Below are 27,959 nucleotides of genomic sequence, written 5' to 3' on the forward strand. Positions count from 1 at the left end.
GTGGGCTGCCTTTGATATTAAAGCTCTTTTAAAAAGTTCATTACACAAAAAAAAAAAAAACTATTTATGATTTAAAAACATGGTTTTCTTTTCTCTCCTCATGTAGGTAATTTTGAAGTTGGTGTTCATATAGCTGATGTGAGTTACTTTGTGGAGGAAGGAAATGCCTTGGATCAAATCGCTGGCCAAAGAGCCACGAGTGTTTATCTTGTCCAAAAGGTACGAGTTTGATTCTCCAAACAATTTGAAGTGTTTTAAATTTCTTGCAGCAATGTTGCGGTGCAGAAAATTGTTTAATTTTTAGGGGTGTAACGATTCACTCGATTCGATTTAAAATGCTAAGAATGAAAGAATAATTTCGATAGCGATTCAATGCTTTAAAATGTGTAAGTCTTAAATTATTACATGCACAAATGAATGGAGACGTTGTGTGGCATTGTTCAGACCCTCACAGCTCTCCCTCACAGGCGAACGAGGTTAAAGCCAAATGGGAAAACCTACGAAATGCATACATGAGGAAAAATGTTTTCTCGGTCAGCGCCCACCTATCGTGCAGGTGTGAATTAGCTGAAGCCAACCAATTGGTTTGCGTTCAGTGTGAAAGATATACGTTTTTTGGCGATTCGCTTAGATTTATTGCTTCCCGCTCAGTGTGAAAGGGCCTTAACAGTGGACAAAAGCTTTTTTTGCCCCTGCTCTCTGACCCCATGAAAGTCAGGGTGCAGTTTGCACCCTAAATAAGACACATTAGGGAAATAATTTAAATAATCCTATGAATGCACTTAAAAAATGCAGAATCGAATCGTTAATAGAATCACATAGAATCTCATTATTTGCACACACAAAAAAATTTCTTCAATCTAATCAAAAACCTATGAATTGTAAATCGATTTGCTGTCTACCCAAAAATTCACAGGCCTAGTAATTTTAGATATCACTGAATTAAACATTGCTGTAGGCACCAGCATTTAAATATTTGATGGAGTGACATTTTTTGGACATGGACCTTAAATTGCTCTGTAGTTGAAAGATGATCTGTAATTTGAAGTACGAGAGCTATGATGTGTCCAGTCACCACCACGACACAACATAATACAAAACATATAACAAAATATTAATACGGTTAGTGCTATGATGTATAAAAACTTGCTATGAGAATAGACTGATTTTATTCATTCATCCATTTATTTTTTAAACCTTTTGTCCTACTTTATCTAGGGTTGTTAGTGCCTGTCAATTTTATTAATCAATTTTATAATTTTATTTGTTTGAATTTGGGGAGAAACATCCATGCAGATGCACAGATAGGTTTCGTGAGATTTGCTCAGATGCATTTAGTCAAAGCGTCATAGAGTTAACAACCTCTGAGGCTACTTCTTGCTCAGGAATTCAGTGATGATTCATCTTGCGGGGCTCAAATCCACAACCTTTTACCACTAGGCCACAGCACTTCCACGTTTTTGAACTGTCTGCTTGACATATTGTTCTCAATGTTCGATTACATTTTTGTCTCTGCATATAAATGTTGGTTCATAATTGGGTTCATTCTTTCTGCTTCTTGATACACTATATTGCCAAAAGTATGGGATACCGCTTCAAATCATTGAATTCAGGTGTTCCAATCACTTCCATGGCCACAGTTGTATAAAATCAAGAACCTAGGCATGCAGATTGCTTCTACAAACATTTGTGAAAGAATGGGTCGCTCTCAGGAGCTCAGTGAACTCAAGCGTGGTACCGTGATAGGTTTCCACCTGTGCAGTAAGTCTATTCGTGAAATTTCCTCACTACTAAATATTCCACGGTCAACAGTTAGTGGTATTATAACAAAGTTGAAGCAATTTGGAACAACAGCAACTCAGCCATGAAGTGGTAGGCCACGTAAAATCACAGAGCGAGGTCAGCGCATGCTGAGGCTCACAGTGCGCAGAAGTTGCCAACTTTCTGCAGAGTCAATAGCTACAGACATCCAAACTTTGTGTGGCCTTCAGATTAGCTCAAGAACAGTGCGTAGAGAGCTTCATGGAATGGGCTTACATGGCCGAGCAGCTGCATCCAAGCCTTACATCACCAAGTGCAGTGCAAAACATTGGATACCGTGGTGTAAAGCATGCCGCCACTGGACTCTATAGAGCAGTGGAGACGTGTTCTCTGGAGTGACAAATCACGCTTCTCTGTCTGGCAATCCGATGGACGAGTCTGGGTTTGGCGGTTGCCAGGAGAACGGATACTTGCCTGACTGCATTGTGCCAAGTGTAAAGTTTGGTGGAGGGGGGATTATGGTGTGGGGTTGTTTTCATGGGTTAAGCTTGGCCCCTTAGTTCCAGTGAAAGGAACTCTTAATGCTTCAGCATACCAAGACATTTTGGACAATTTCATGCTCCCACCCTGGTGGGAACAGTTTGGGGATGGCCCGTTCCTGTTCCAACATTAATACGCAAAGCAAGGTCCATAAAGGCATGGATGAGCGAGTTTGGTGTGGAGGAACTTGACTGGCCTGGTCAGAGCCCTGATCTCAACCCAATAGAACAGCTTTGGGATGAATTAGGGGTGGAGACAGCGAGCCAGGCCTTCTCGTCCAACATCAGTGCCTGACCTCACAAATGCGCTTCTAGAAGAATGGTCAAAAATTCCCATAAACACACTCCTAAACCTTGTGGAAAGCCTTCCCAGAAGAGTTGAAGCTGTTATAGCTGTAAAGGGTGGGCCAACTCCATATTAAACCCTACGGATTAAGAATGGGATGTCATTAAAGTTCATGTGCATGTAAAGGCAGACGTCCCAAAACGTTTGGCAATATAGTGTATGTAAACACATTCCACCTTGTGTTTTGCAACCTCATTGCTCTGCTGCGGCTGCCTCATCTCCGGGAGCACATCATTTTCCCCCCAGTCTACTGATGATGGCTACACTTTGATTTATTGTAGACTATTTTGAGCTTGCTTTGTTTACAAAATAAAGGGATTCCTGAATGAGATAATAGCTGCAATAATTCTTCAGACAAGTTAAATATTAGAAGTTCACAAAGGTGATTCCACACCGAAAATGAAGCTTAGGGCAATTTCCGACTGACCAATGAAAATGCTACATGGAATCTTATTGGCTGAGAGTGGACTGCACCTGGAATTGTTTCGACAATCAAAAACAGATCTTTAATATATTTACAATTAAACATTTTATATTATTTATCAAATGTATCTTAGAAATGGCTCGGAATGGGGCGCTTGGATGATTTGTATATAAATAAGCTAGTCTAACTGCATCACATTGTTCAGACATTACAGGTCAAACCTCTCAGAACAATTAATCTAAAAACAACACAGCCTAATATCATGGACCAAAAGAAAGGAGGCCTGCAGAGGAGCATAGCCTATACCTAAAGTGGTTTGCACAACTTTGCACACTGGATGCGAAGCGTTTTTAAAATAAGAAAACATTTCAGAATCCTGCATTATAATGCATTAAAATGTTCCTTGTTAATGTACATAAAGGCTTCATCCTACTCTGCAAGATTAAACATTTTAATATTAGAAACAGTGCTAATGGTAGCCTATAAGTTCGATGCCAGATACGTTATATTATATATTATTTTAAGCTTGATTTATGATTCTGGATAATGTTTTTTGTTTTGTTTTTTAAATACAAATCGGTCTCCCACAATTCTGAAAACAAAACATTAAACAACTAAGCAAAACAACATGTACCGGTAAGTTATTTGAGGTTATGACAAAATGTTCTATTTAATGTTATAATCAGTCTATTTAGAAATGTCTAAAATGTTATAAATGAGTCTATATAAACATTTATTTATTTAAATGAATTCGTTATGTAAAGAAAAAAATCGTTTGAAATTAATGAATGAAAATTTGTTTCATCCAGTGTTTTCATTCAAAAACACTGGATGAAACAAATCTTCATTCATTAATTTCAAACAATAAATCCTTAACTCAGTGTTCAAATACATTTCAACAATCTCTGGCCACCACCTACTGGCATAATGGCATGCAATATAATGTTATAATAATATGACTAATATGTAAAATTCACAATGGTGGTATACCATTTAGTCTCAACATTTTAAGTATTTAGGGAGGGAATGATGATCTGACCTAAATAGTTCTGTCTTAAATCAAAAGATATTTTTTATATATTTCAACACAAGTACATAAAAGTATATAACAAAATGTGATGCAGTTAGACTAGGTTATTTATATGTTCAAATCATCCAAGCACCCCATTCCTAAGAAACATTTGATTTAAAATTATTAAATTATAAAGAAATTCATTTGATTGTCGAAAGAATTTTTGCTTTTATGCCAAATATATAAACATTGATATTTTCTCAAGCAAATATGGTTGATCTTTTTTGCCATATTTAATCAGCTGTATGTATGTGTTTATCAATGTTTATACATAAATCTGTTTATCATATGAAAGCGATCGTGTCTCTTCTGAAGACTTGGATTAAATCGCTCGATTTATGAGGATGAGTAAATGGTGACAGAATTTCATTTTTGGGTGTACTATCCCTTTAATAATAATAAGTTGTAGCTTAATTACTCCAATAGTTAAAAAATATTGTTGTTAAATTAAATGTTGGGGACACTTATTATTCACCAGTATTATTGATCTGACTTGAACTGAACTGAGCTTTTTTTTTTCTGCAGGTGATCCCCATGTTGCCTCGTCTTCTGTGTGAGGAGCTATGCAGCTTGAATCCTCTGACCGATAGACTGACATTCTCTGTCATTTGGAAGCTTTCTCCAGAGGGAAAGGTACTACTTTATGACCTCTTATACTCTCATTGAGAACAAATCTCAAAACACGAACCTTTTTGTGGGTGTTACCTCTCTTTTCTTAGAGGGCCCTCTGTTGTCACAGGGCCCGAGAAAGCCCTGTCTCAGAATAATTACTTTTATGAGTATGTTTCTTTTATCTATAGTACTGTTTTCTCTGTGCTCTGTAGATCCTGAGTGAGTGGTTTGGGCGAACTGTCATCTGTTCCTGCATTAAGCTGAGTTATGATCATGCTCAGAGTATGATTGAAGCTCCTGACAAGCACTTTAGTGCTGAAGAACTGCCAAACTGCTCCCCAGACCACAGCATCCACGAGATACAAGAAGCCGTCCTCAACTTGCACAACATTGCCCAACAACTCCGAGCCCAGCGCTTTGAGTGTGGAGCTCTCCGGCTTGACCAGGTCAGGCAGACCAGATTTCAGTCTGGACATTTACTGGTTTTCATTTTAGTGAAATACTCATACTCTAATACTAAAAACTGTGTCTTATCCCTGTGGTCACACTTTACCGTTCTCTCGTCATACTAAAGTGACACTTTAGTTCAAAAAACTTTATTTTGCAATAAAAGTTGATGCATTTTTAACATTTTAGTTATGGATGGAAATGTGACCTGGATTGACATGATGAGTTGATGATGGAGAATGGGTGTAGAATTCTTTCTTTATTTCAAATAAATAGATTATATGATCCACAAATAAATGTAAAGAGATTCACAAAAATTAAACGGTCACAAATTAATAGAGTGAGATCCACGATTATATATTAGTAGTTTCACAAAAATGTATTTAATTCACAAACAAATCAAATGAGATTTGCCAATAAAAAGCATATTCACAAATGTGTCACACATTTGTCACAAAAACAACTCTGCCTAACATTCATTTGTGAATCGCTTGCTGTGTATGTGTGGATCGCTTCTTTTTCATTTGTAGATCAGCGCACGTATTTGTGGATTTCAAAACATTTCTATCGTCAAGACGTGCACACAAATCCACAGATAGGACTCTACCCATCATCTACTCAAGCAAATCAGATAACAGCCACATTGCGCTGACCAATCGCATCATGTTCTCGCTACAACCAATCACGTTTTGATTTACAGTCAGGGTGGTCTCGCCCTGAAATAGCTTTGCTCATTCATCTGCATCAGAGTTAATTTCGTTGACTTTTTTCCAGAGATGAAAATGAAAATGTCAACAGATTTTTGTCATTCAAAACTCATCAACAAATAAAAACTAGACGAAAATGTTAGGAAGGAACTATTTGGGAAGAGATCCAGTCAGAACTGTTGTCCTGAGTGTGTGGTAGATGCGCACATTTGAATTGTAACGTGCTGATCCACCCGGAGGAACATGAGTTGGCATGAACTTGATGCATGTCTCATAAAACGTTAAAAAATTTAAACGTCTGGGAGAAAGAGAAGAGCAGACAAATGGATAGATCTGAATAAGCGTGACAATTCGAAAGAAAACTCTATTTGGTATTTCGGTTTTCTGTGCGCACACACCCCGAAGCGCTCAGCCGTACACACAGAAAGCTACCTCTTACTGAAGTCTCTTTTGCGTCTGAATGGACAAATACACAAAACATTGTCAAAATATCAGTTATGGAGAGTATTCACGCAAACACAGTCGGTTATGTCTTTAGAGAACGTAAACGGTTGTGAGAATATCGAATGTGCATCATTGCATCGGATCTGCGCTTTCGATCTTCGATCTTAAAGACAGCAGTGTAATAAACCCAATGCCATCTGTGCCCTTAATATTAATCAAACAACAAAAGAAAAAGAGAGAATCATTCAGTGCTCTTTAATGGCTTTAATAAGAATTTATTATATTTAATGTATACAAATAAATGTTTTCTACTGTAGATTTAGTCAACTCAAATCGTATTATATTTAGTTGACTAAAACTAAAACAATTCAGATGACTAAAATAAGACTGAGTATCAAGCCAAGCCACATTTTTATTTTTAATGTGCCTTTGAAAATGCCAGAGAAACCGCACTCTCTGCTATGGGAACAACACTGTACTGGATGCAGACACGTTATGGAAGCGTCACGTTATTCAAGATAGAACAGAAAGCCTCAATAAGTAGCTGACTAACACATAACTGGATTCAACCTCGTGATAAACATGCAAGATCATGTAATAGATGAAATTACTGTCACACAACAGCCAACCGTGTTTCCCAGTACTTCAATCAAGCATTTTAATGATTGATATGAGCAGCTCCGTGGATCTAACGGTCTATGAAGCATATAAGTATTATTTGTAAACATTATTTAAATGTATTACAAAATGATTCCCATTGTTTGTAGAGAAGATATACATGGGTGCTTTTTAAACGTGTGACAGGTTGTTGAATTCCAAAGACATTATACATTTAATGCTCAGCAGACAAAGCTTTTTTTTTCTTTCTTTTTTTGTTAGTTAAAACACTTGATCACACACATGTAATATTTCACAGGAATCAGACTTAATAGTTTTTGATTGTAAATGTTACTTACAACATCAAAAATAAATGCAAAGATGTATTTTTCAGCATTGCAAGGTTTTTATTTGCATTATCCACTCCCAAAACCCCGGTACACGCTGCAGTGATGCTGAAGCTCGTGCTGTTACATCACTGATGGTTATTTGGTATTATATATGATATTATATCCTATATTTGTGTATGTAACGCAAGCGTGGAGTACTTCAGATGTAGAAAGGGCCATCCGTTTACTGCCGGTGACTCGTCGTGTCGCGCTGTGTCCAGTGTCACAACAGACTGGGCCATCTGGCCAATCAGAGAAGAGCAGGCTCTCGGAAAGAAGGGATTTAGAGAGACTGAATCATCCATCAGTTTGAGAATCATTGAAAATTTGTTTTTTACTTTTTTAATGCATGTAAACCTGTTGTAGGAGACATCCAAAACAAAATTAGGAGCCTTTAAAATAGCATAATGGGGGCACTTTAAAGTAAAATGTATTCAAATTTAAGAGCTCCAATCCATATTCAGTTTGGCGGAAAACATGTTTACAAACGTGTCATTACAAATCTATTGAAATGCTGTAATCATCAACTATGCAAATGTGAAAATAATGGAATAGTGAAAATAATTGGTGCTCGCTACGTTCCCAAATGCATGCTAAACTCAAACTAAAACCGGTATTGAGAATCAAACCCGCAGAGCTGATCATGTGCTGATCGCGTAAGCGAAGTGCACTCTTCTCTTTGCCCAGCGGAAACAGACAGTCTTTTGATAACGACACAAAGCCTTATCGATTTTTTTTGGCAATGGTGCAAAACACGACATTAAAGACCTATGTTTATATGAGAAGTTTAAATTTATTTTCGGGCCACCACAGTCTAGTTAATGAATAGGAAGCACTGAAATCTCTTTGTGGCGGTCAATGCTGATATTGTGGTGGACGGCCACAAATAAATCAATGTATGGGAAACACTGTGGTTGGTTGTAGTGAGAACATGCTATAATTGGTCCGTACACTGTAGCTGTTATCTGAAATGTTTTGAAATCCACAAATGCGTGTGGTGATCCACAAATGCATAGCAAGCCATCCATTAATACAGAGGATGTGATTCACAAATGAATGCCAGGCAGAGTTCTGTTTGACATAAAAACATATTTATGAGTGGGGTTTTTTTTATTGGAAAAGCTAATTGTATTAATTTGTTTATACGTTTTTTGTGAATCACTTTACATTTATTTGTGGATCATAATCTATTTATTTGGATAGGGTAAATGTGACCTAAACATTTTTTTTTTTTGTTCAGATAGATGGATGAAAGTTGGATAGACAGATGAATATTGGATAAACATAGATCGGTTTACAGGAACAAGCAGTTAGTTTATGTAACATAAACTATTAGTTTATGTAACTTGCAGACTTCATGAACACAATTGTAATGTGTTGTATCATAGGTGTTTTTCATTAGGCTCACCAAAAATCTTTCCCTTACATAATCCCTGTTGTTATGAGGAAGTTTCATAAAGATATGAGTACTTTTGGTTGATGTGTCTCAGTGATGGATCTCTTTGGGTGGTGATTCCCTCAGGGTGTAGAATTCATTCAAGTTATTCAGGGATAATTTGGCACGGAACTTCCAGCACAAAGCTGTTCACATGCTGTTTTTCTTTGCGCCAATCACGTAGTTCATGTGTAATGAGCGATCACCAGTACTAGAGGCAAAGCTTTGAGTTTCATCCAAATATATCTTCCTCACTGATCATCTCACTTATTGATCAGCTTTACTAGTAATTTTGGCCAAGAGCCATCCACAAGAAGAGAATGTTTGAGAATAGTTTTGTCTGCTTATTATTGAAATTATGCTGAAAAATGTTAAAACTATAACAATTCTTATCTGGGCTTTTATCTTTAAAAAATGGCAAGCTGAATGCCAATCATTGTAGCACAAATGAACCTTACGAAATCAATCTTGTAGTTGGTAGAGAACAGTGGGTGTAGATAATATATTCCTGCTGCGACTTTCGAAATAAACACTCTCAAATAGGCCACTCCAGATTCCAGACGGACTACAAGTTTTTGCTATTGGATAAGAGGGACTATTGGTGGTTTTAACTCTTTTCGGTTTTTAAAAAGATGTTTAGAAGTAAGGTCAGATGACATTAAAAAACACAAATTGGGCTTATTTGGAAGACAGGTGAGCTTATAAGGTTGAGACACATGTACTTTTTTAAGCCCACTCTATGCTTTTCTTGTTTTTAATTTAAAAAGTAAAGTTTAATTTGGTCAGTTTATGATAAAACATGAGTTTCTAGATGAGGGATTAATGTACTATTTGATACCTACTGTATTAGAAGGCTGTTCAAATATCTATAAGAAAACATGGAACATCTAGAATTGGACTCTCATTGAACCTCTTTCACTAGTAATTGTGTGCAAGTTTCGTATAACATACCCTTGGATTAGTGCAAATTAATTTATACTCTAAATGAGCCTACAGGGAGTAATTTTGCAACTGAATGTTTTGATGATCTTTTTTTAATGACAGTTGCAGTAATGTTTGTCTAATTAATTTGTTGACATTTTCTGGTTACAGCTTAAGCTATCTTTCACCCTCGATAAGGAGTCCAGCATGCCTCAGGGCTGTTACATCTATCAGTATCGGGACAGCAACAAGTAAGAATGCACACAAAAACTGTTGATATGACTCTGACTGTGGTTTGTGTGATAAAATGCTCATGCTTTGTCATTTAAAGCCAGCTTTGTTTGGTTTTGTCCTTTTGCTAGTTGTAATTTCTTTGTGAAATTGAACTGGTCACCTCCTGTTCTGGTATTGCACAACATGTGGCCCTGAACACCTTCATACTGAGCTTCTGAACAATAAATCACATGCCTTGTGTCATACAGACTGGTGGAGGAGTTCATGTTGCTGGCAAACATGGCGGTCGCCCATCAGATCTACCGCACATACCCAGAATTAGCCCTACTGCGGAGACACCCGCCACCCCAGAGCAAGATGGTGGATGACCTGCAGGAATTTTGTGACCAAATGGGCCTTGATGTTGACTTCTCCTCATCTGGGGCACTCCATGTGGGTATCTCAAACTATGTTAACAGCATTAAAAACCAACATTGGCAAATTGACTTCCAGATCCAAACCAGGAACATTGAGACAGACGTTAAAGTACTGTTAAAGGAAACCTTGACATTCAATCTCCACTTCACAATGAAAGATCCTACATAAAAGTGGATGCCCAATTGTTAAATTGGGATTTTTTACTTCCACAACCATATTGTTGCATTCCGACAAACCTGGAAGACCTTTGGGTGGTGCTGACTGTCTTTATATAATCATGCCAGCTAAGTGTGTTGCTTATTCAGTGTTTTTCAGCAACAAAATCGAGTGGACTATTTTGTGTGTGCCGCTGTTTTGTCGCTTTATATATTTTGAGCAACGACACTCATGGTACGTAAAGTGCCTCATGCTCAAACTGTTTTGGTGGGCTTTTATGACGTGTTGCCTATTTTGAGACGGAACTTGCTGAACATCCAAAACAATGGTGTTTGCTGGGATAAATGCGCTCGTTGTGTGTGCGTAGACTGCATATGATGGTATTTTGAACAGCTGAGAACTTGTAAAGAGCTTATAAAATGTGTAAAGGAGTCAAAACAGCATCAGGAATCCCTTCGTCACACACATGAAGATCTGCTGCGAGGAGACGCGGTTCTGATGCATGGGTGCTGGTCTGGAACCCTTGAGACTCGGTAGCATCTGTGTCTTGATCTATCTTGACTACTACTGACCACACTTGCCAGTGGCATAAATCTAATCAGTTAAGCCAGCAGCTATCACCCTGTAGCCTGGTTGCACACTGAGGCTAAGCAGGGTTGAGCCTGGTCAGTACCTGCATGGGAGACCTCCTGGCAAAACTGTGTTGCTGCTCGAAGAGGTCTTAGTAAGGCCAATAGGAGGTGCTCAAGCTGTGGTCTGTGTGTGTCCTAATGCCCCAGTATAGTGATGGGAACACTATTCTGTCAAAACAGCACCGTCCTTCAGATGACACAAAAAAATGTGGGTTTTTTTTTAATCTATTGACAACACTAATATATATATACTGATTGGCTTCATCACTTTGTCTCCTCTCCACAATATGATGATATGTGGTGGGCATTCTGACGCAATATGGCTGCCGTCGCATCATCCAGGTGGATGCTGCACATTGGTGCTGGTTTATATGTGAAGTTTTCCCATAGCTTGGCGTGATTCTATATAGTCTTTAGACAATTGGCACAACCCAAAGGTGTTCCCCTAGCATCAGCTACTGACACATTGTCTTGTTTTCTACTCAAGGACTAGGTGTAACCCAGATGTTTTTAAAAAAATATATATAAAAATGCAAAATGTTTTTGAAAAGGTTAAGATTAGGAAATAGTGTAAAGTTTGTTCAGTATAAAAGCCATTATATCATTATAATTGTCAATGGAGTGCTCATGAAACACAAATACCCAACGCGCGTGTGTGCACATACTAATCTGTGTCTTTTGTTATGACAGAGGAGTCTGAATGAAAGCTTTGGGGATGACGAGTATACAGCTGCCAGGAAAGAAGTTCTCACTCACATGTGCTCCAGGCCAATGCAGGTGAAGATGTGCTCCTGTTATTAACAGTTTTAATCCACTTCCTGTTCATGTACATGTCCACACCATGTTGAGTAGGAAGAGGATGTTGTCTCTTTCACAACTTAGTGAGCTGCTTCACTGTTTACATTAGCTATGTTTCCATCCATCCATTTTTATGCGCATTTTCATAATTCGCATTAAATAACGCTGGATGGAAACACCAAAATATGCATAAATTCGCAAATGCGCAAGTCATTTATTTTATGTGAAGTTATTTTATACAGTGGCTTCTCCTACTGTGGGTTCTGCAACTTCCATTTTTCTTATGATATTTAGCGCCAGTTTATCAGGAAGTGACGATTTTGTTCTCTTCCGGTCATTGGATGGAAACTGTTCATTATTCATAAATGTTTTATGCGATATTGATACTTAAATTTCAATTTAATTTAACTATTTGTGCTTAAATTAAATACGCAACTCTGGATGGAACCATACCTATTGGCAGCTACCTATCCTAAAGATTGATTCTAGCTTGATACTCTTAACATAAAAATACATTGTGCACTTAAATAAAGGGCATTATTGCTCCCTTTTAATTAAAGTCTAATCACCTTTATTTATATAGTGCTTTATACAATACATATGGTTTCAAAGCAGCTGTGCAATAACCAGGAAAATAATGATCAATGATACATCAGAATTCTGCGGTAAAGCAGGATATCCACTTTGAGAATTAAGTTCAATAACGTTGTTGATGTTGCAAAATTAATCAATTATGAAACCAAGTCAAAACGGCTATAATGCAGCATTACAGTGGTGTCATCCGGCTCAATTCTTTCCAGGTTTAATCAGAATTATTTGATATTGTTTTCCTGTGTAGATGGCGGTGTATTTCTGTTCTGGAGCTCTGAAGGATGAGAAGTTCTTCCGTCATTATGCTCTGAATGTGCCTCTTTACACACACTTCACTTCACCTATACGACGCTATGCTGATGTCATAGTGCACCGTCTACTGGCCGCCTCCATTGGTGAGTTACTCGTGTTCAAGAGTCAGGGTGCATGTGACTATTGCTTGACTGAAGGCTTTCTGTAATGTGCTCCAGCTCCACTAGAGGTTCTCAACGTCCTGCTGCCTGCTCACTAGTGAGGGAAATGTTCCACTATGCAATGCAACATTTACCGGTAATAGAGCATCAGTGAATCAGGGGTTTCGGCGCCGAGTCTATTTTTGCTGCACTACTCGCGCTCAATTAAAGTGAAAGCACACTTTTGATGGACAAAACAAATATGATTTCTCACAAAAAGTGAACAAAATGCACATAATAAGCATGTCTAGTGTGTTTTAACAAGAACTGGAGTAGTTCACTGCCCCAGTCCCAGCTGAGGAGAAGGAGCATGATGCTTGCACCATCTAGCTTCATTGTGTTTATGGTGTTATTTGCGTGATGAGCGGTCTTGTTTTTGAGCCAAACGTACCTTTTAAAATCAAAAGTTCAAACCAATTTTAATCATTATTTTAAGTCAAGTCATCTTTATTTATGTAGCTCTTTTTACAATACAGATTGTTTCAAAGCAGCTTTACAGTGATAACAGATCAATAATATTGTTGAATATTAAGTGTCCCCAACTAAGTAAGCCAAAGGCGACAGTGGCAAGGAACCCAAACTCCATCAGGTGACAGAATAGAGGGGGGGAAAACAATTGATTATGATTCAGGCAGAATTACAGGTCAGAAGTCAGATTGGATCAGAACAATCAGAATGTTATCCAGTTCCATCTGGTTGAAGATCAGAATCACGCCGGTATGGAGACGGGTTTGTTAAGGATCAGTGCCGATGGCTGCCGTGTCGATGAGGGCTTCACAGGGGAGAGTCTAGTTGACACAATCTCTGCTGACACTTCAGGGATGCGTTGTGGTCGTGTCCAAGCGCAGGTCCATCATCTGATCTGGATACGGCCCGGATCCGGCTGACTACAGTAAAACTCGGGATAAACAGAGAGACTAATATTAGCGTAGATGCCATTCTTCTTATGATGTAATAAGTACATCGGATTTTATAGGAAATGTTCCTGGTAGAGACCTGCACGGGACACAATTTTCAGTCCCGCTCCCGCAGTGTTCAGTCCCGCTCCCGCAAAGATTTGTAATTTTTAGTCCCGCTCCCGCCCGCATCTGTGATATTATGTCCCGCTCCCGCCCGCAAATGCCCGCAAGACGGCAGACAGGATGTTCACTTTCTGTCTCACGAAAGGTCTAGGGGGAAACATGCGTGCGCACTAATTCTTGATAAAGCTTAAAGCTTGGTAGGCTAACATATTTATTGGTAAGCCTGCATATGTTCAACCATACAAAACATTAAATAGGCATCAGTAACTAACGCCAACAAAGATAAACATTAGTCGGCACAAATACCAATATACTTAATTATCGTGTATACCTTATGCCTAACAAAAACAGATCAATAAGTTCATTACCCAAAGATGGCCGCCGGAACACATTCACGCAGTCAGTCAGGTCCTGCGGGGTCGTATCAAATATCTCGAAAACCATCAAAAAGATCTCCGTCTCTTCCACAAATTGCTCTATATTTAACCGCTGTTACAAGCGTGTATTTATTGTTATGTGTATCACGTCTTTGTAATAGTAAAAGCGAAAATTGTGATCAAGTCTTTTCAGCTAAATATAGTCAACATTTACTGTTCTCAAGATTCTTGGACAATGGCCGTGCAAGGCCCCCTTTAACGAAACACCAGCAGACCAACACACTCAGCCCTTCCATGGGATTTGTATACTTCACAGCTATTTTGCTACTGGCAGGTGATGTAGAAACAAATCCTGGTCCACCGCCTATGGTTGTAAACAGCTCTGTTATCATTCAATCAACTCAACCCAGGCAGCTTCCCCAGCAACTCTGGCCACCATCGGGGCAGTTCACCGGGTTAACGCCGCAGCTAACATGTATACAACCGCCGCAGCTAACCTGGATACCACCGGCACAGCTCTCCGGCCTACCATCGCCGCAGCTCTCCGGCCTACCATCGCTACCAACTTGTAGACCACCGCCGCAGTTCATCTGGCTACCACCACAGCTAACCTGAATATCATCGCCACAACTCATCTGGCTACCACCGGCGCAGCTCACCTGGCTATCACCACAGCTAATTTGTTTTCCACCGCAGCTAATATGGATAATACCGTTGCAGCTAACCTGGATACCACCGGTGCAGCTCTCCGGCCTTCCATCGCCGCAGCTCTCCGGCCTATCATTATCATCAACTTGTAGATCCTCGCCGCAGCTGATCTGGCTACCACCACAGCTAACCTGGATACCGTCGCCACTAACCTGGATACTATCGCCGCAATTCATCTGGCTACCACCGGCGCAGCTCACCTGGCCATCACCACAGCTTCCACCGCAGCTAATATGTCGACCATCGGTGCAGCTCACCCGGTTGTTGACGCGGAGCGCTTGGTCGTCGCCATGGTACGCCTGGTCTACGGGTCCTGATCATGCCGATCGGAGGCGCGGTGGTAACGTCATACCGCTCGTGCGGTCGGCTCCGCGGGCGGATCTGGGCCTGGCTCGCGTGAACCGGATGCGCCGGGTCGGCGGCGCGGCAGTGGCCTCACCCGTGGGTCTGCGCCTTCAACACGGTGCCCAGAAATTTGACATAAACATCGATTCGAAACACTCGGACACCAACGCAGAAATGGCGAGACCAGTTCAAGGTACCAGCAAAGCAGTACAGACATTTGGCAGTAAAGACAAAACGATATCAACTTCATTAGGTATAAACAGCAGTAATGAATACAACCAAGGTATGATAACCTCAGTCAAACATAAATACCTAGTTTTTAAGAAACATAGAGCATCAAGAATTTTCCAGTCTATAAATCAAGCAAAGATGATTTGGGATCCAAGCTGCAAACCTAAAGGGCTACTTGGTGGACACCTGAATATTAGAAGCATGATTCCCAAACGTGAACAGTTAGAGCATCTTTTAATACAATCAAATATTTCCTTTCTAGGATTAACAGAAACGTGGTTAACCTCTTCATCACCTGAGGCAGCAATAACAATACCTGGTTACAATGTTTTTAGAAAGGATAGGGGTCAGGGGAAGGGAGGGGGGGTTATATTATATGTCAAAGACACCCTTAAATGTAATGAGATTGTATGGTCCGATGACATTAAACTTGAGTGTGTGGGAGTAGAGATTATACTTTCTAAAGAAATGACTTTTACAGTCATATGCATGTATCGTAAACCATCAGCTAAAATAGACTTTTATAGTGATCTTAAAACCCTTATCAATCTTGTTAATCTGAAAAAAGAGTTAATTTTAATAGGTGATTTTAATATTAATTGGGATAATAAGAAAGAAAGGAAAAACCTTAAACACACAACAGATTATTTTAATTTGGAACAATTAATCAAAACGCCAACTCGAATAACTAATCGCTCCAAAACAACAATAGACCTAATTTTTACAAACAAACCTGAAAGAATTATTAAAACCTACAATCTTTTAACTGGTTTGTCTGATCATAAATGGAATCTTTTTTTCACGAAAATTAACTAAAACACGATCTTGTAATTCCATTGTTTCAAAAAATTCTCTGTTTCATAATATAATCCCTAAATGTCAACATCAAAATTTGGAAATAGCCCTGAATGGGCAGGATTGGACTTACCTAATCGCAAGCGAAGATATCATAGACAATAGCGTCATGTTTCATAGCAAGGTTAAAATGGTTATGGCATCATTTATAAAAAAGGTGAGGCATAGAAGAACGAAAGACAATGCCATACCATGGCTTCATAATGATTGTCGTTTGCAAATGAAGAGAAGAGATCAATTATTAAAAAGAGCGATTAATACTGGCCTTACCTCAGACAGACAACAATTCACTTCAGCAAGAAATAAAGTTATACAAATAATGCGGAAGGCCAAATCAAATTTTTTTATGAATATTATTGACGGTGCAAAAGGGAATGGGAAAAAAATATGGCAAAGCATTAATAAACTAACTGGCAAACAGAATAAACAAGATAAATTAACTGAACTTAAAATTAATAATGTAGTGGTGAAAGATCCACTCACTCTAGCGTCTGAGTTAAATTCATTTTTTAAAAATTCTGTCCAAGAAATATCTCAATTATTCATTACACCTAAATGTGTCTCTTCTCCTGTAAACCGCTCACAACCTATATTTAGGATAAAAGACATCACGGAACCAGATGTGGCATCCATCATTGATGAGTTAAATAATTCCAAAGCCAAGGATCAGTTTGGATTGGACACTCATTTTTTTTAAACTACATAAAGAGTCGTTAGTATGCCCTATTACGCATATGATTAATTTATCAATCAAACAATCTGCTGTTCCTCCAGACTGGAAGATGGCCACAATCTCACCAATTTTTAAATCAGGGAGTAGATTAGATATAAATAATTATAGACCAATTAGTATCCTGCCAGTTATATCAAAAATTATTGAAAAATGGATAGCAAAACAATTAATAAAACATCTAAATATATGCGGCTCGCCTCTGCATCCAATGCAGTTTGGTTTTCGTGCTCATCATTCAACTGAAACAGCTGTTAATGTTTTTATGGAAAAGGTCAAACATTCATTAGATACGCATCCTGTTGTTGGTGCTGTTTTTCTAGATATGAAAAGGGCATTCGATTCTGTAAATCATCAGATGCTCCTATCTAGATTAACTCATTTCAATTTCTCTGAACAAGCCATCAGCTGGATGAATTCGTACCTGGCCAATAGAATACACTGTGTCTCTATTGACAACATTAAATCTCCGTATTTAGAATGTCCAGTAGGGGTTCCACAAGGCTCCATACTTGCCCCTCTTCTTTTTTCTTTATACATTAACGACCTGCCTACTGTATGCCAAAATATCAATATTTTAATGTATGCAGATGATGCAGTAATTTTTACACAAGCAAAAACTATTCAAGAAGCCTCTCAGTCACTTACATATGCATTGAGCCGTGTACAGGAGTGGCTCATTGAATCATGTTTACTACTGAACCCTAAAAAAACTGTCTGTATGATGTTCTCAAAGCGGCTCATTGAAGTAACTCGCTCAAATATATTTTTAAACCAAGAAGAACTACAGTTAGTAAACGAATTTAAATACCTTGGCATTGTACTAGACCCAACACTGTCTTTTAAAAATCAAATAAAAAGCTTATCAAAAAACGTTAAATTTAATCTTGCTAACTTTAGATTCATTAGACCATCCCTGTCATATAAAGTGGCCAGAATGTTTCTTCACTGTATGATCCTTTCTCATCTGGAATATGGTTTTACAAACTGGTCACTTACAAACGCCACAATACTAAAAAAAACGGAGTCACTTTTCAAACAAGCCCTAAAAATTTTAGACCGGAAACCACTCTCATATCATCACTGCTTAATTTTACAAAAATATAACCTACTAAGCTTTGCAAATTTCTTAAAGCTCAAATACGCCTGTGCTATATATAAGACCTTACATGGTCTAGCCCCAACCCCACTAAGTGACTACATTAAAGTGAAAACAACGGATGGAGGCAGAAGTGTAACCAGGGCCTGCACGAGAGGTGATTGTGTGGTGCCTCACAGACGTACAGCTTTCGGAAAATATGTACTACTATCAATTAAGGGGACAGAGATCTGGAACAAATTACCGGTTGCTGTGAGAGAAAGCCCGACCTTCCCCTGTTTTAAGAACCAACTTAAAGAATGGCTTAAAACAAATCAAATATGTGCCCACTACTGATAATTGTTTTAATTTAGATAAATAGATACGGTTCATTGTATTACTTTATAAGTGTATGTATGTATGCATACCAAACTAGATCTAGCATTGTGCAGCATCTAATAGCACTTGAAGAATTTGATATAGCACTTAATGCACTTTAAGTAGCACTTTACTATGTATGTGTTTTTTGCATGTGTCCGTCATGTATGAGTATGTCATATTAGATGCCCTGTTTACTGATTTGTTTCATTTCGTATAGGTTGTTGTTAATCGTGTGTCCTTTAAAAAAAAAAAAAAAAAAAAAAATGTCGAATCATGTTTAAATTAAATGTTTAGCTGTGTTATTGGGTAATGTTTGATGACCTCACATGGGACTACAAATGTAAAATAGCCTGGGGGCTAATTTTGGCATATGTACATTGCTGAAAAACTATGTTCATTCATATGCATTGTCCCTTTTAAATAAATAAATAAATAAATAAATAAAAACAGCCTTTGGCTGTAACCAAAAACAAAAATATAAAATATATTCGATGAGGTAATATTATTATCTATCTAATATATCTAATTATATATTAGATGTTCTGGTCACATTATAGGCTAGCCATGAACATTCGTAAAAGACTAAAAAGCTATTCGGGCTTTGAGCTCAGTGAAGGTGTTAAACTGAAAACAGCCTGTGCATACCTTTTAATAATAAAAATAAAAACTCAGCAGGTCGCTACCAGCATGTCTAAATGAAAATGATCAAAATAAAGGTAAAAAAAGCAGCTGCTGCTTAGACTAGAGGCGCTGTTCCTCGTCCATGCTGTCTATTTTGAACTTGAAGCTTTTGAGTTCGAACACAGAGCAGCGGGAAGGACGTCTCTAAAACAAGTGTGCGTGAGATTAGGCCCCGCCCTACCCCAAACGACAACATCCACAAGTTTTGGCTGCTTAAAACGTTTTTATTGCTGCCAAACAGAATATCCCTCACAACTACAAATTATGTACGCTTCTTTAATCATTTATTTTACTTTACACTCATATTTAATTTGTGGGAGTGCGGCGTAGGCTATCATCCCTCCCGCCCGCACCCGCAAGTGCACCTCCATCATCCCGTCCGCTCCCGCAATGACCTTTCAAAATTTGTCCCGCGCCGCACTGTTTTGCGTCGCGACCCGCGGGTTCCGCGGGAGTGCAGACCTCTAGTTCCCGGTTCCGACTGACCTAATTTATGCAGCCTAACAATCATTTAACTGATTTGAATAATAGAAATGTATAATGTTCTATGTGAATGCCAGGTTAAAGAGATGCGTTTTTAGTTTAGATTTAAACTGACAGAGTGTGTCTACTTCCCGGACAATGCTAGGAAGACTACTCCAAAGTTTTGGTGCTAAATAGGAAAATGATCTACCGCCAGCAGTCGATTTTGATATTCTAGGTATTATCAACTGGCCGGAATTTTGAGATCGCAATAGACGTGAAGGACTATAATGCGTTAAGAGCTCGCTTAATTACTGGGGAGCTAAACCATTTAGTGCTTTGTATAAATTTTAAAATATTGCTGATCACTTACAATGTTTAATAGGGAGCCAATGCAGTGTTGACAGAACCGGGCTAATATGGTCATACTTCCTGGTTCTAGTAAGAACTCTAGCGGCTGCGTTTTTAACCGTGTTTTTTCTTCTTTTTTATTTTTGTGAGTAATTGCCTCCATCTACCCTACCCATAGCCCAGACATATGATGTTGTTGTCACATGCAGCATGTGACCAATACTTACCAGATATTCCTACAGCTCAATTAATGCTACTGTAAGTCCTAGCATCCATCAATTTTGAACGGGTGCCCTTTCATTTGGAATGTCATTATGGTGCCCTGTTGTCTCCTCTTGTTGATGATGGCCTTCACAGTATTCCATGGCACATCTAACGGTTTCGAAATACTTTTGTATACCCTTCTCCCGATTGGTAACTCTCTTTACAAAGATATCCAAACACATCCTTTGTAAAGTCGACCAAGAAGATGCTAATACAACCCACTGTAATTGAGTCACAAATTAGGTTACATGAGTTACATGAACATGCCAAGTTCTTGTCAACATTTACTAAAACACATTTGAAAGTGTAAAATTATCATTCAGTTGTCATATATTTTGACCTGGATGCTTCAGTTGCAGCTCCAGTGTTTTATAAAAGTCTCAGTAAAACTAAATTGACCCTATTTACTTTACTTTGACCATTACTAGTATTGTGGTGAACAATTCATCTGTGCAAGTTAATCCACCAAATGAAAAAAATTATCTTTGTAATCTTTAGTCAAAATCTCAAAATGTGCTTCCCCTTTGGAATGGTGTTCCTCTCTGACGACTTGGGCAGAACATCCTTAGCAACTCCTCTCCAATTGTCAGTCTGCTGTGAGCTAGAGATGGCGAGGATGTGCGCTAAAATCAAGCCCTGCCTTCTATCTTTTTTATCTTTCTGTATTGCATCTCATTCTGAAATGCACAACTTCTGGTTCATGCAGACTTTAAGTTAAGTGCCGTTTTATCTGGAGCCTCATATTTATTCTATCTGTCATTACAGACTGTGGGCCACGTTTGAGTCTCACAGGAGAGGAAGTACACAAACAGTCATCCCACTGCAATGACAGGAAGACTGCTTCAAAGAGAGTTCAAGAGCTGAGCTCTGAACTTTTCTTTGCTGTCTTTGTGAAGGTATGTATTATAGCAAAGATACTCAAGAGGTCAGGTTTTATGTATCATTTGCACAGCTTGCACATAGAGTAAAAGTCTTCTGCATGTAAATAGTAATAGTAATAAAGTAAACTCTGAACAAATTTGAGCAAATACATTTTGCCCTTGATATATTGTAAGCATAGTTATTACAGAAATGATGTTGGTAAACAAAGCATTCATTAATGAGTGTGATGTTGCTGGTAGGAGTGTGGTCCTCTGGATTCGGAGGCTATGGTCATGGGGGTTCTGGACCAGTCCTTTGATGTGCTGGTGCTTCGCTATGGAGTGCAGAAACGAATCTACTGTAATGTACGTATGACTTATTCAACTATTTTTTTTCACAGCTTTTCCTTCTAAATAGTAAACTAGTAAACCAGTGAAATTCAGCAATCCTTGTAATCCTCAGAAGCATCTATCGTTTTGTTGCTCGGGTAATCCTGTGTTTGGGTCTTTCCTATAGTTTGGTGGATTTTATGTCCCCATGAAACAATACTGCATATTTCACATAAAATGTTAATCAAGTTTCATACCCACATGGTTTTTCATCCATAGATGTACCCCAATTAACACACATTCATAATTAGTACCTAAGGATAATAAAAAAATTAAGCATTTGACAGGCAAATTCCCATGTCCCCAATCATGTTTCAAATTCTAAATTAGCAGTTTTTAGTATTAGTATATACATTTACTTATTCTCTTAAAATACAATTTATTGTCATGCCTATTTTTATTAATGCGTAAAACCTGGAGGCTCCATTAATGTGTTTATGTCCTTTAATAACCTCCTATTTACTCACCTCCTACTACATGCGTGAATCGGTGGGCGGGGCTTTGTTTGTATGGTTTATGGTTTAAGACATGCTTTTTGTGGGCGTTAAATAATGGCGCAAATACCAGTAAATTGACTAGCGCAAACCTTAGTAAATCACCTTGCATGATTCATTTAAATACTATTATTCCAATAAATTTTTGCATCTGAAAAGGTAACTCCTACAAATGCATAAGCCGTAAGGTCAACCGCAAAAATAACCGTCCATGCCTTTTCTATGCTATTTTTTCACTGCTTGTCTTTATAGCAATAGCAACTTTATTTATATAGCACAATTAAAGCAACACAAGTTGACCAATGTGCTTTACAATGTCTCACAGAAAAAAAGAAAAAAACAAGCATCACACTGGAAACACACAAAATAAAATTGTCCCTGATTAAAAGCTATTGGAAACAGATGTGTTTTGAGTCCCGTACAGTCTCTAATATGTTTCGGGAAACTGTTCCAAAGTATAGGCGCTGCTACAGCAAAGGCGCAATCTCCTTTTTGACTCTCAAATTTCGTCTGCTTCATCCGGTTAATCCTGACAGTAGTTTTTATTGGCAAAAGAGGGTTTGCCCTGGCACAAGCTGTTAGCAAATCTGCCCGTTAGTGTTAGACTATCATTCACTTTGTTTTTTTTCCCTCTATTCTTCTTCGTGTGAGAGGCTGTGCGCACAGATAACGGCGTGCGAGTCCCGATTTTTGCCTCTTCTTCTGCATTTAAAATCGTTTGAATGTGTAAATTGGCAAGACATAACACGTCCAAATGATGAACTTTCATTCTATGATGGTTAAACTTAGCAGTTAATCCGTACAGATCACCGTTGGACCGCTGATAATTAATGAACACACATGATTGCTCTTACCAGAGATGGAGAAAAATCCTACTCCAGTAAGTAAACCTGTCCCTGTCTTCAAATGTTGGTACTCAAAAGCGTTTCCCTCCACGTTTTCTAGTGCGCATAGTTTATTTTTACCACGCTTACGCACCAGTTATGTGCACCATAACTGGTGTTACAATGTATTGTTACAATGTTGGTAGTATATGTAAATGAACATTGTTTACTCTTTCTCCGTGTTACCTGGACTGAGAAATTCATGCTCTTTGAATTCTTGCACCTGGGAACAATACAAGTCAAAACCATCCAGACTAAAAGTTTGCGAATAAGTATTGCCTACTCGGGCAAGGCAGTATTTTATTCTGGTCAAGCCTATTCAATAGTAGTCTCGCGTAGCCAGACTAACAGCAGAAGGTCTCTATCGCAGCTTTCATTGGCCGAGGACGTTTGACTGACATGTAACGCAACCAATCACAGTTTTTGTTCCGCGTCATTTTTAGGGATGTGAAAATGTAAAGTCGATGTCCCTACAATAACAGACCAGCGTGAATCTAATAAATTATTCATTCAAGAACGTTGTTCTTGTAGTGGGAATTTAAAAAAAATGAATCATGAACTAACCTTTTTTTTTACAGGCCTAACATTTAACATTTGAAAATAATAATGTATCAGCAGTATTTTTTAGCAAGGTTGTTGTTTCAGAAACTCGGAAGATATCCTGGCTAGACAGTTATTCTAAATGTAATAGTCCCATGATATATTGAGTAATCAGCGATGACCATGATTTTGTTGGTTTTGATGATTCAGATGATTCACCTTTCTACCATATAGGCAGCCAAGTTTAATTAAAAGCCCATTTTGCCAGCTGTGAATACCCCTTTAAATCCATTGAATGTGGTAAGCAGCGGAGCTATAAACCAGCACACTATAAATGGCCACAACAGAAAAAAACATTCATTGCTTTTTAATTATGCATGAAATAATGAATAATAAATAACATGCTGTGTTTCTCTTGAAGTCATTAGAGGGACTAAAGGCGGTCAACTTCCGTAAAGTGGGAAAAAAAACAGAGATGACGCTTTTTTGGGAAACAGGTGACCCAAGCAAGGAGTTACAACAGGTGCGCTACTACATGCAGCTTTCTTCTGTTTGCTTAAAGCCTCATTTTCTCAATATCTGTTATATTGGTGGCTTTATAATGAGTGCAGTTGCAAACACAATGTTTACAATTTCAAAATGTTTAACAAAAATGTTTAATCATGAGGATATGCTTTTACATTTATAACAGAAGCAGTGATCCACATAACAATGTTCCCAACCACTCAGAATCTAGCAACCACATAGCAATACATAAAAACACTCAGAACGTCCTAACAACCGCTTAGCAACACCCATGAAACTGCCTGGGACACCGTACCAACTGCATATACACTATATGGACAAAAGTATTGGGACACCTGACCATTACACCAACAGTGAACAAAAAATACAACAGAACAAAAATACAAATTAAATAAAGTGCTTAAGGTTTTTCAGGAAGATGTACTAACAGTAGTATTCAGATAAGTAATAGCCTACAACAGAAATTGAATAAAGTGATCAAAATAACACTGCTGTATACATGAAATATAGACTAATCCTTATTTAAAACTGCTCTTGAATGAATAACTTTTGTAGTGTGATTTTTATCTTGTTGTTTGATTAACATTAATGACTTCAAGGGCTGCTCAGATCAAACACGCTTTCTCAAAATGTTTACATTGACTTAAGATATAACCGACTGTGTTTATGAGGATACTTAAAACGGAATTTCGACATTTTTGTGTGTAGGCTATTTGACCGTTTAGGAGCGTATCTGAAGCCCACACGGTAAAGTTTGCCTATGCCCGTTCCCCATCTCAGGGCGTACGCACAGGAGGCCGCCTGGGGAACAGCATCTCTTTTGCAGCTTAATATTTTTTTTAATAACACTGTTTAATATCAAGCACGTCCCGCAGTTTAGCAACAGTAGACTGCATTTTACAACACTCACTTATTGGGCTGAATGGATGTTAAATTTGGCTTAGGGAGGAACGAAAGAAAAGGAAGCTTTGTATTAATGAAAAAGTGTTGTTTTTAAGTAATTTGAATCCATTTTATTGTTGCCAGTGTTTCAGTGACGCCAATCTAAAATCTCTCCCTGGGCACCAACAAAGTCTGGGTTGACCCTGAGCCAAAACCACTCAAAATATCATAGAAACTGCGTATCAACACCTTCGCTGCATCTTGGAACATCCTAGCAATCACATACCATGGTTATTTCTTGCAGTGAATAATGGTGTGTTGTCTTCTTCTGCAGGAGATCTCCATCTTCACCCTGTTGAATGTTCAGCTGAAGGCAGATCGAGTTCCTATGAAATACAGTGCTGTGCTCAAGAGACCCTCAGCACTTGTATGAATTATCCCATTTTTATTTCCGCAGGTTTATTCTTAACCAAACAGAAGTATCAATGGTGACAAAGGCTTCTCCTCTGCACCAGTAAACCATGAACTCAGTTTTATGTGATTTTATTTGACTTTTATAGGATTTTGTTCTGAAATCTGCCAAATGCACATTTCTTTTAATTTGGGAATGTTAAGTGTTCAAGTTGAAATATTTGAAATATTTTGCTTTAGCCTCAGGAAGGGTTAAGTGAAGGTTTTGTTTTCAGGGATTGTGTCATAAGTTTAAATATCTCTATTTTGAAACATGAAATTCACCCTCATTCAGAGAATAGTTTGCAAAGTGAATTTTAGTTACTTTTTTGATGCCAGTGTTTTAACACTTCGACCATTGTGTGCTTTGTAACATTTGAGCTTCTTTTTTTTCTTTTCTTTCTGCCTTAACTTTTAGTATAATCACTTCAGAAATGGCGTTTGTCAACTTTAGAAGTTGAAGATATGTTAATGATTATTTTGTTTTCCCAATGGGAAGCATTGAGCCCTTAACAAACATACCATTTTATTGAGTGATTTTTGGACTATATATTAGCTTGGATGAGTGATTGCTTTGTTTTGTTGCAAATACTGGATCTATTATGTTTTTAAATAGGACCTTTGGGTGAATCTTTTGTTAACTATTGATAGATGCTTTTTAATTATTTTCAAGAATTAGTTGTAAAGCATCAAAACTTTTGGGACCCACCATTTGAAGAAAACATCTGGCAGATAATTTTACTTTACAATCACTCCACTGCTTGCTTCTTATGTATGTAAATGTACTGCCCAAAATACCCCATACACTTGAGTTTTACATACACTGAACGTCTATTTGATGTCTTTAAGAAATGTTTTAGTGTCATTTGTCTCATCTTATGCATTTCATTTAATGTTTTCATATGCTTATTTTTGCACATGGAATTTCAGTGATCGTTTCAGATATATCTACGATTTACTTATAAACTATTGATCTTGCAAACAATGTCTTCTCTACTGTATAGTGTAATATGCCACCCTTGAGTCCAGTATAAAACTCTAACACTGACAATGATTATATAACATGTTAGAAAGACTAGAAAAAGGCATCTGGGCGTAACTTTTAACATTTAAGCCATTTCGTTCAGTTGAAGAATCTCTACAGTTAGCAAGAAAGCAGTCATATGATATGACAAAAAAAAAGCAGTTCTTGTAAAATAAACAAAATGCTGATGTGTAAATGAAGTGGGGAAAAAAGTTGCCCAGTTGTAAGATTGGAACATGTCAGTATCCATGTGTACAATGTTTGTAAAATCTGCATATGGTATTTAATTAGAGACTTGTGTTGTATGTACTCCGGTACGGGTTCAATTTGATGTACGTGCACATTTGTTGTAACATTGGTCTAAAAATGTAGTCCTATCACATATATGCAATGTGAGTAATTAGGAAAAACCTGTGGTGGTTGGCAAATGAAAATGCTTAAGTGTGATACTGACGGCAAAACTAATAAAAACCACTTCCACAAAGTCTCCACCACCTCCATTTATTTACCGTCACCTTTATTTATATAGCGCTTTATACAATACAGATTGTTTCAAAGCAGCTTTACAGTGAAACGGGAAAATAATGCTCAATGTTGCAAAGCAGCTCTGAAGAGTCAATAGTGTCATTGTTCAGCTCTCATCCAATAAGGGCACCTTGGGAGAAACCAGGCTCAGTCAGTCAGGGTCCAGTTCTCCTCTGGTCAAACCAACGAACATGATGCGATTGTGATTCCAGACTGCATCACAAGTTTCATCACATAGGGCTCTGTGCAGAGGACTTGTCTGGTCGACCAGGTCTTTGTATCTGACTCTAGGACTCGGCATGGGGTTCGCTGACATTCAGGGCTGCGTTGTCATCTCTCGGTGCAGGTCTACCATTTGGTCTGGATATGGATGTTCTGGGAAGTGTTCCTGGAACACTTGGTGCACTCAACTCCTGGAACACTCAACTCCTGGAACACTCAACTAGGTGTTGACCTAATTTATGCAGTGTAACAATCCTGGATTTGAATTATAGAAATGTGATCATGTGTTATGTGTATGGTAGGTTAAAGAGATGGGTATTCCTGTCCATTCAACCTGTAAAGAATAATACCATTCTTTTCTTAACTGAAAACAGACAGTAGAGTTCCAAAAGACTGGGAAATTACCACTCCACTTTAAAATGTGAGCTTGTTGTGCCACATCACAATTGGTTGCTGTATTATACATGTCAAACCAGTGTTAAGAGCTTCTCCAAGTAGGCTACTCCTTGTGCGGTTATGTCATGCATTTTTAAGCCATGCATGTATTAATATGCATGCACAAAGTGACTTAACGCATGTCTTTAAATTATGTTTTATTAACAAAGTTTTGGAGGAGCACATTCAGATAATTAACCTAATTACAGTTTTTTTTAAATTCCTAAAACACTAAACCCCATTCTCTGAACCAAATTCTCAATAGGCTA

At 38.1% G+C, this 27,959-nt stretch overlaps 1 protein-coding gene across 1 annotated transcript in view; it reads left to right on the forward strand.

Annotated features, from left to right (window-relative positions):
- The window catches only part of dis3l2 (DIS3 like 3'-5' exoribonuclease 2), a 37,920-nt gene extending 12,261 nt beyond the window's left edge, over positions 1–25,659 (forward strand). Inside the window, exons 10-20 of the mRNA XM_056264788.1 lie at positions 107–219; positions 4,668–4,775; positions 4,967–5,200; positions 9,866–9,945; positions 10,177–10,360; positions 11,824–11,910; positions 12,770–12,917; positions 21,225–21,355; positions 21,581–21,685; positions 24,049–24,150; positions 25,369–25,659. Coding sequence (XP_056120763.1) covers positions 107–219; positions 4,668–4,775; positions 4,967–5,200; positions 9,866–9,945; positions 10,177–10,360; positions 11,824–11,910; positions 12,770–12,917; positions 21,225–21,355; positions 21,581–21,685; positions 24,049–24,150; positions 25,369–25,467 — 1,391 coding nt within the window. The 3' untranslated portion in view covers positions 25,468–25,659. The remainder of the gene's footprint in view (positions 1–106; positions 220–4,667; positions 4,776–4,966; positions 5,201–9,865; positions 9,946–10,176; positions 10,361–11,823; positions 11,911–12,769; positions 12,918–21,224; positions 21,356–21,580; positions 21,686–24,048; positions 24,151–25,368) is intronic.
- Positions 25,660–27,959: the final 2,300 nt, after the last annotated feature.

The sequence above is a fragment of the Rhinichthys klamathensis genome, unplaced genomic scaffold, assembly GCF_029890125.1.
Source record: "Rhinichthys klamathensis goyatoka isolate OS25496 unplaced genomic scaffold, OSU_Roscu_1.1 h1tg000011l_1, whole genome shotgun sequence".
In the NCBI taxonomy this organism is placed as follows: Eukaryota; Metazoa; Chordata; class Actinopteri; order Cypriniformes; family Leuciscidae; genus Rhinichthys; species Rhinichthys klamathensis.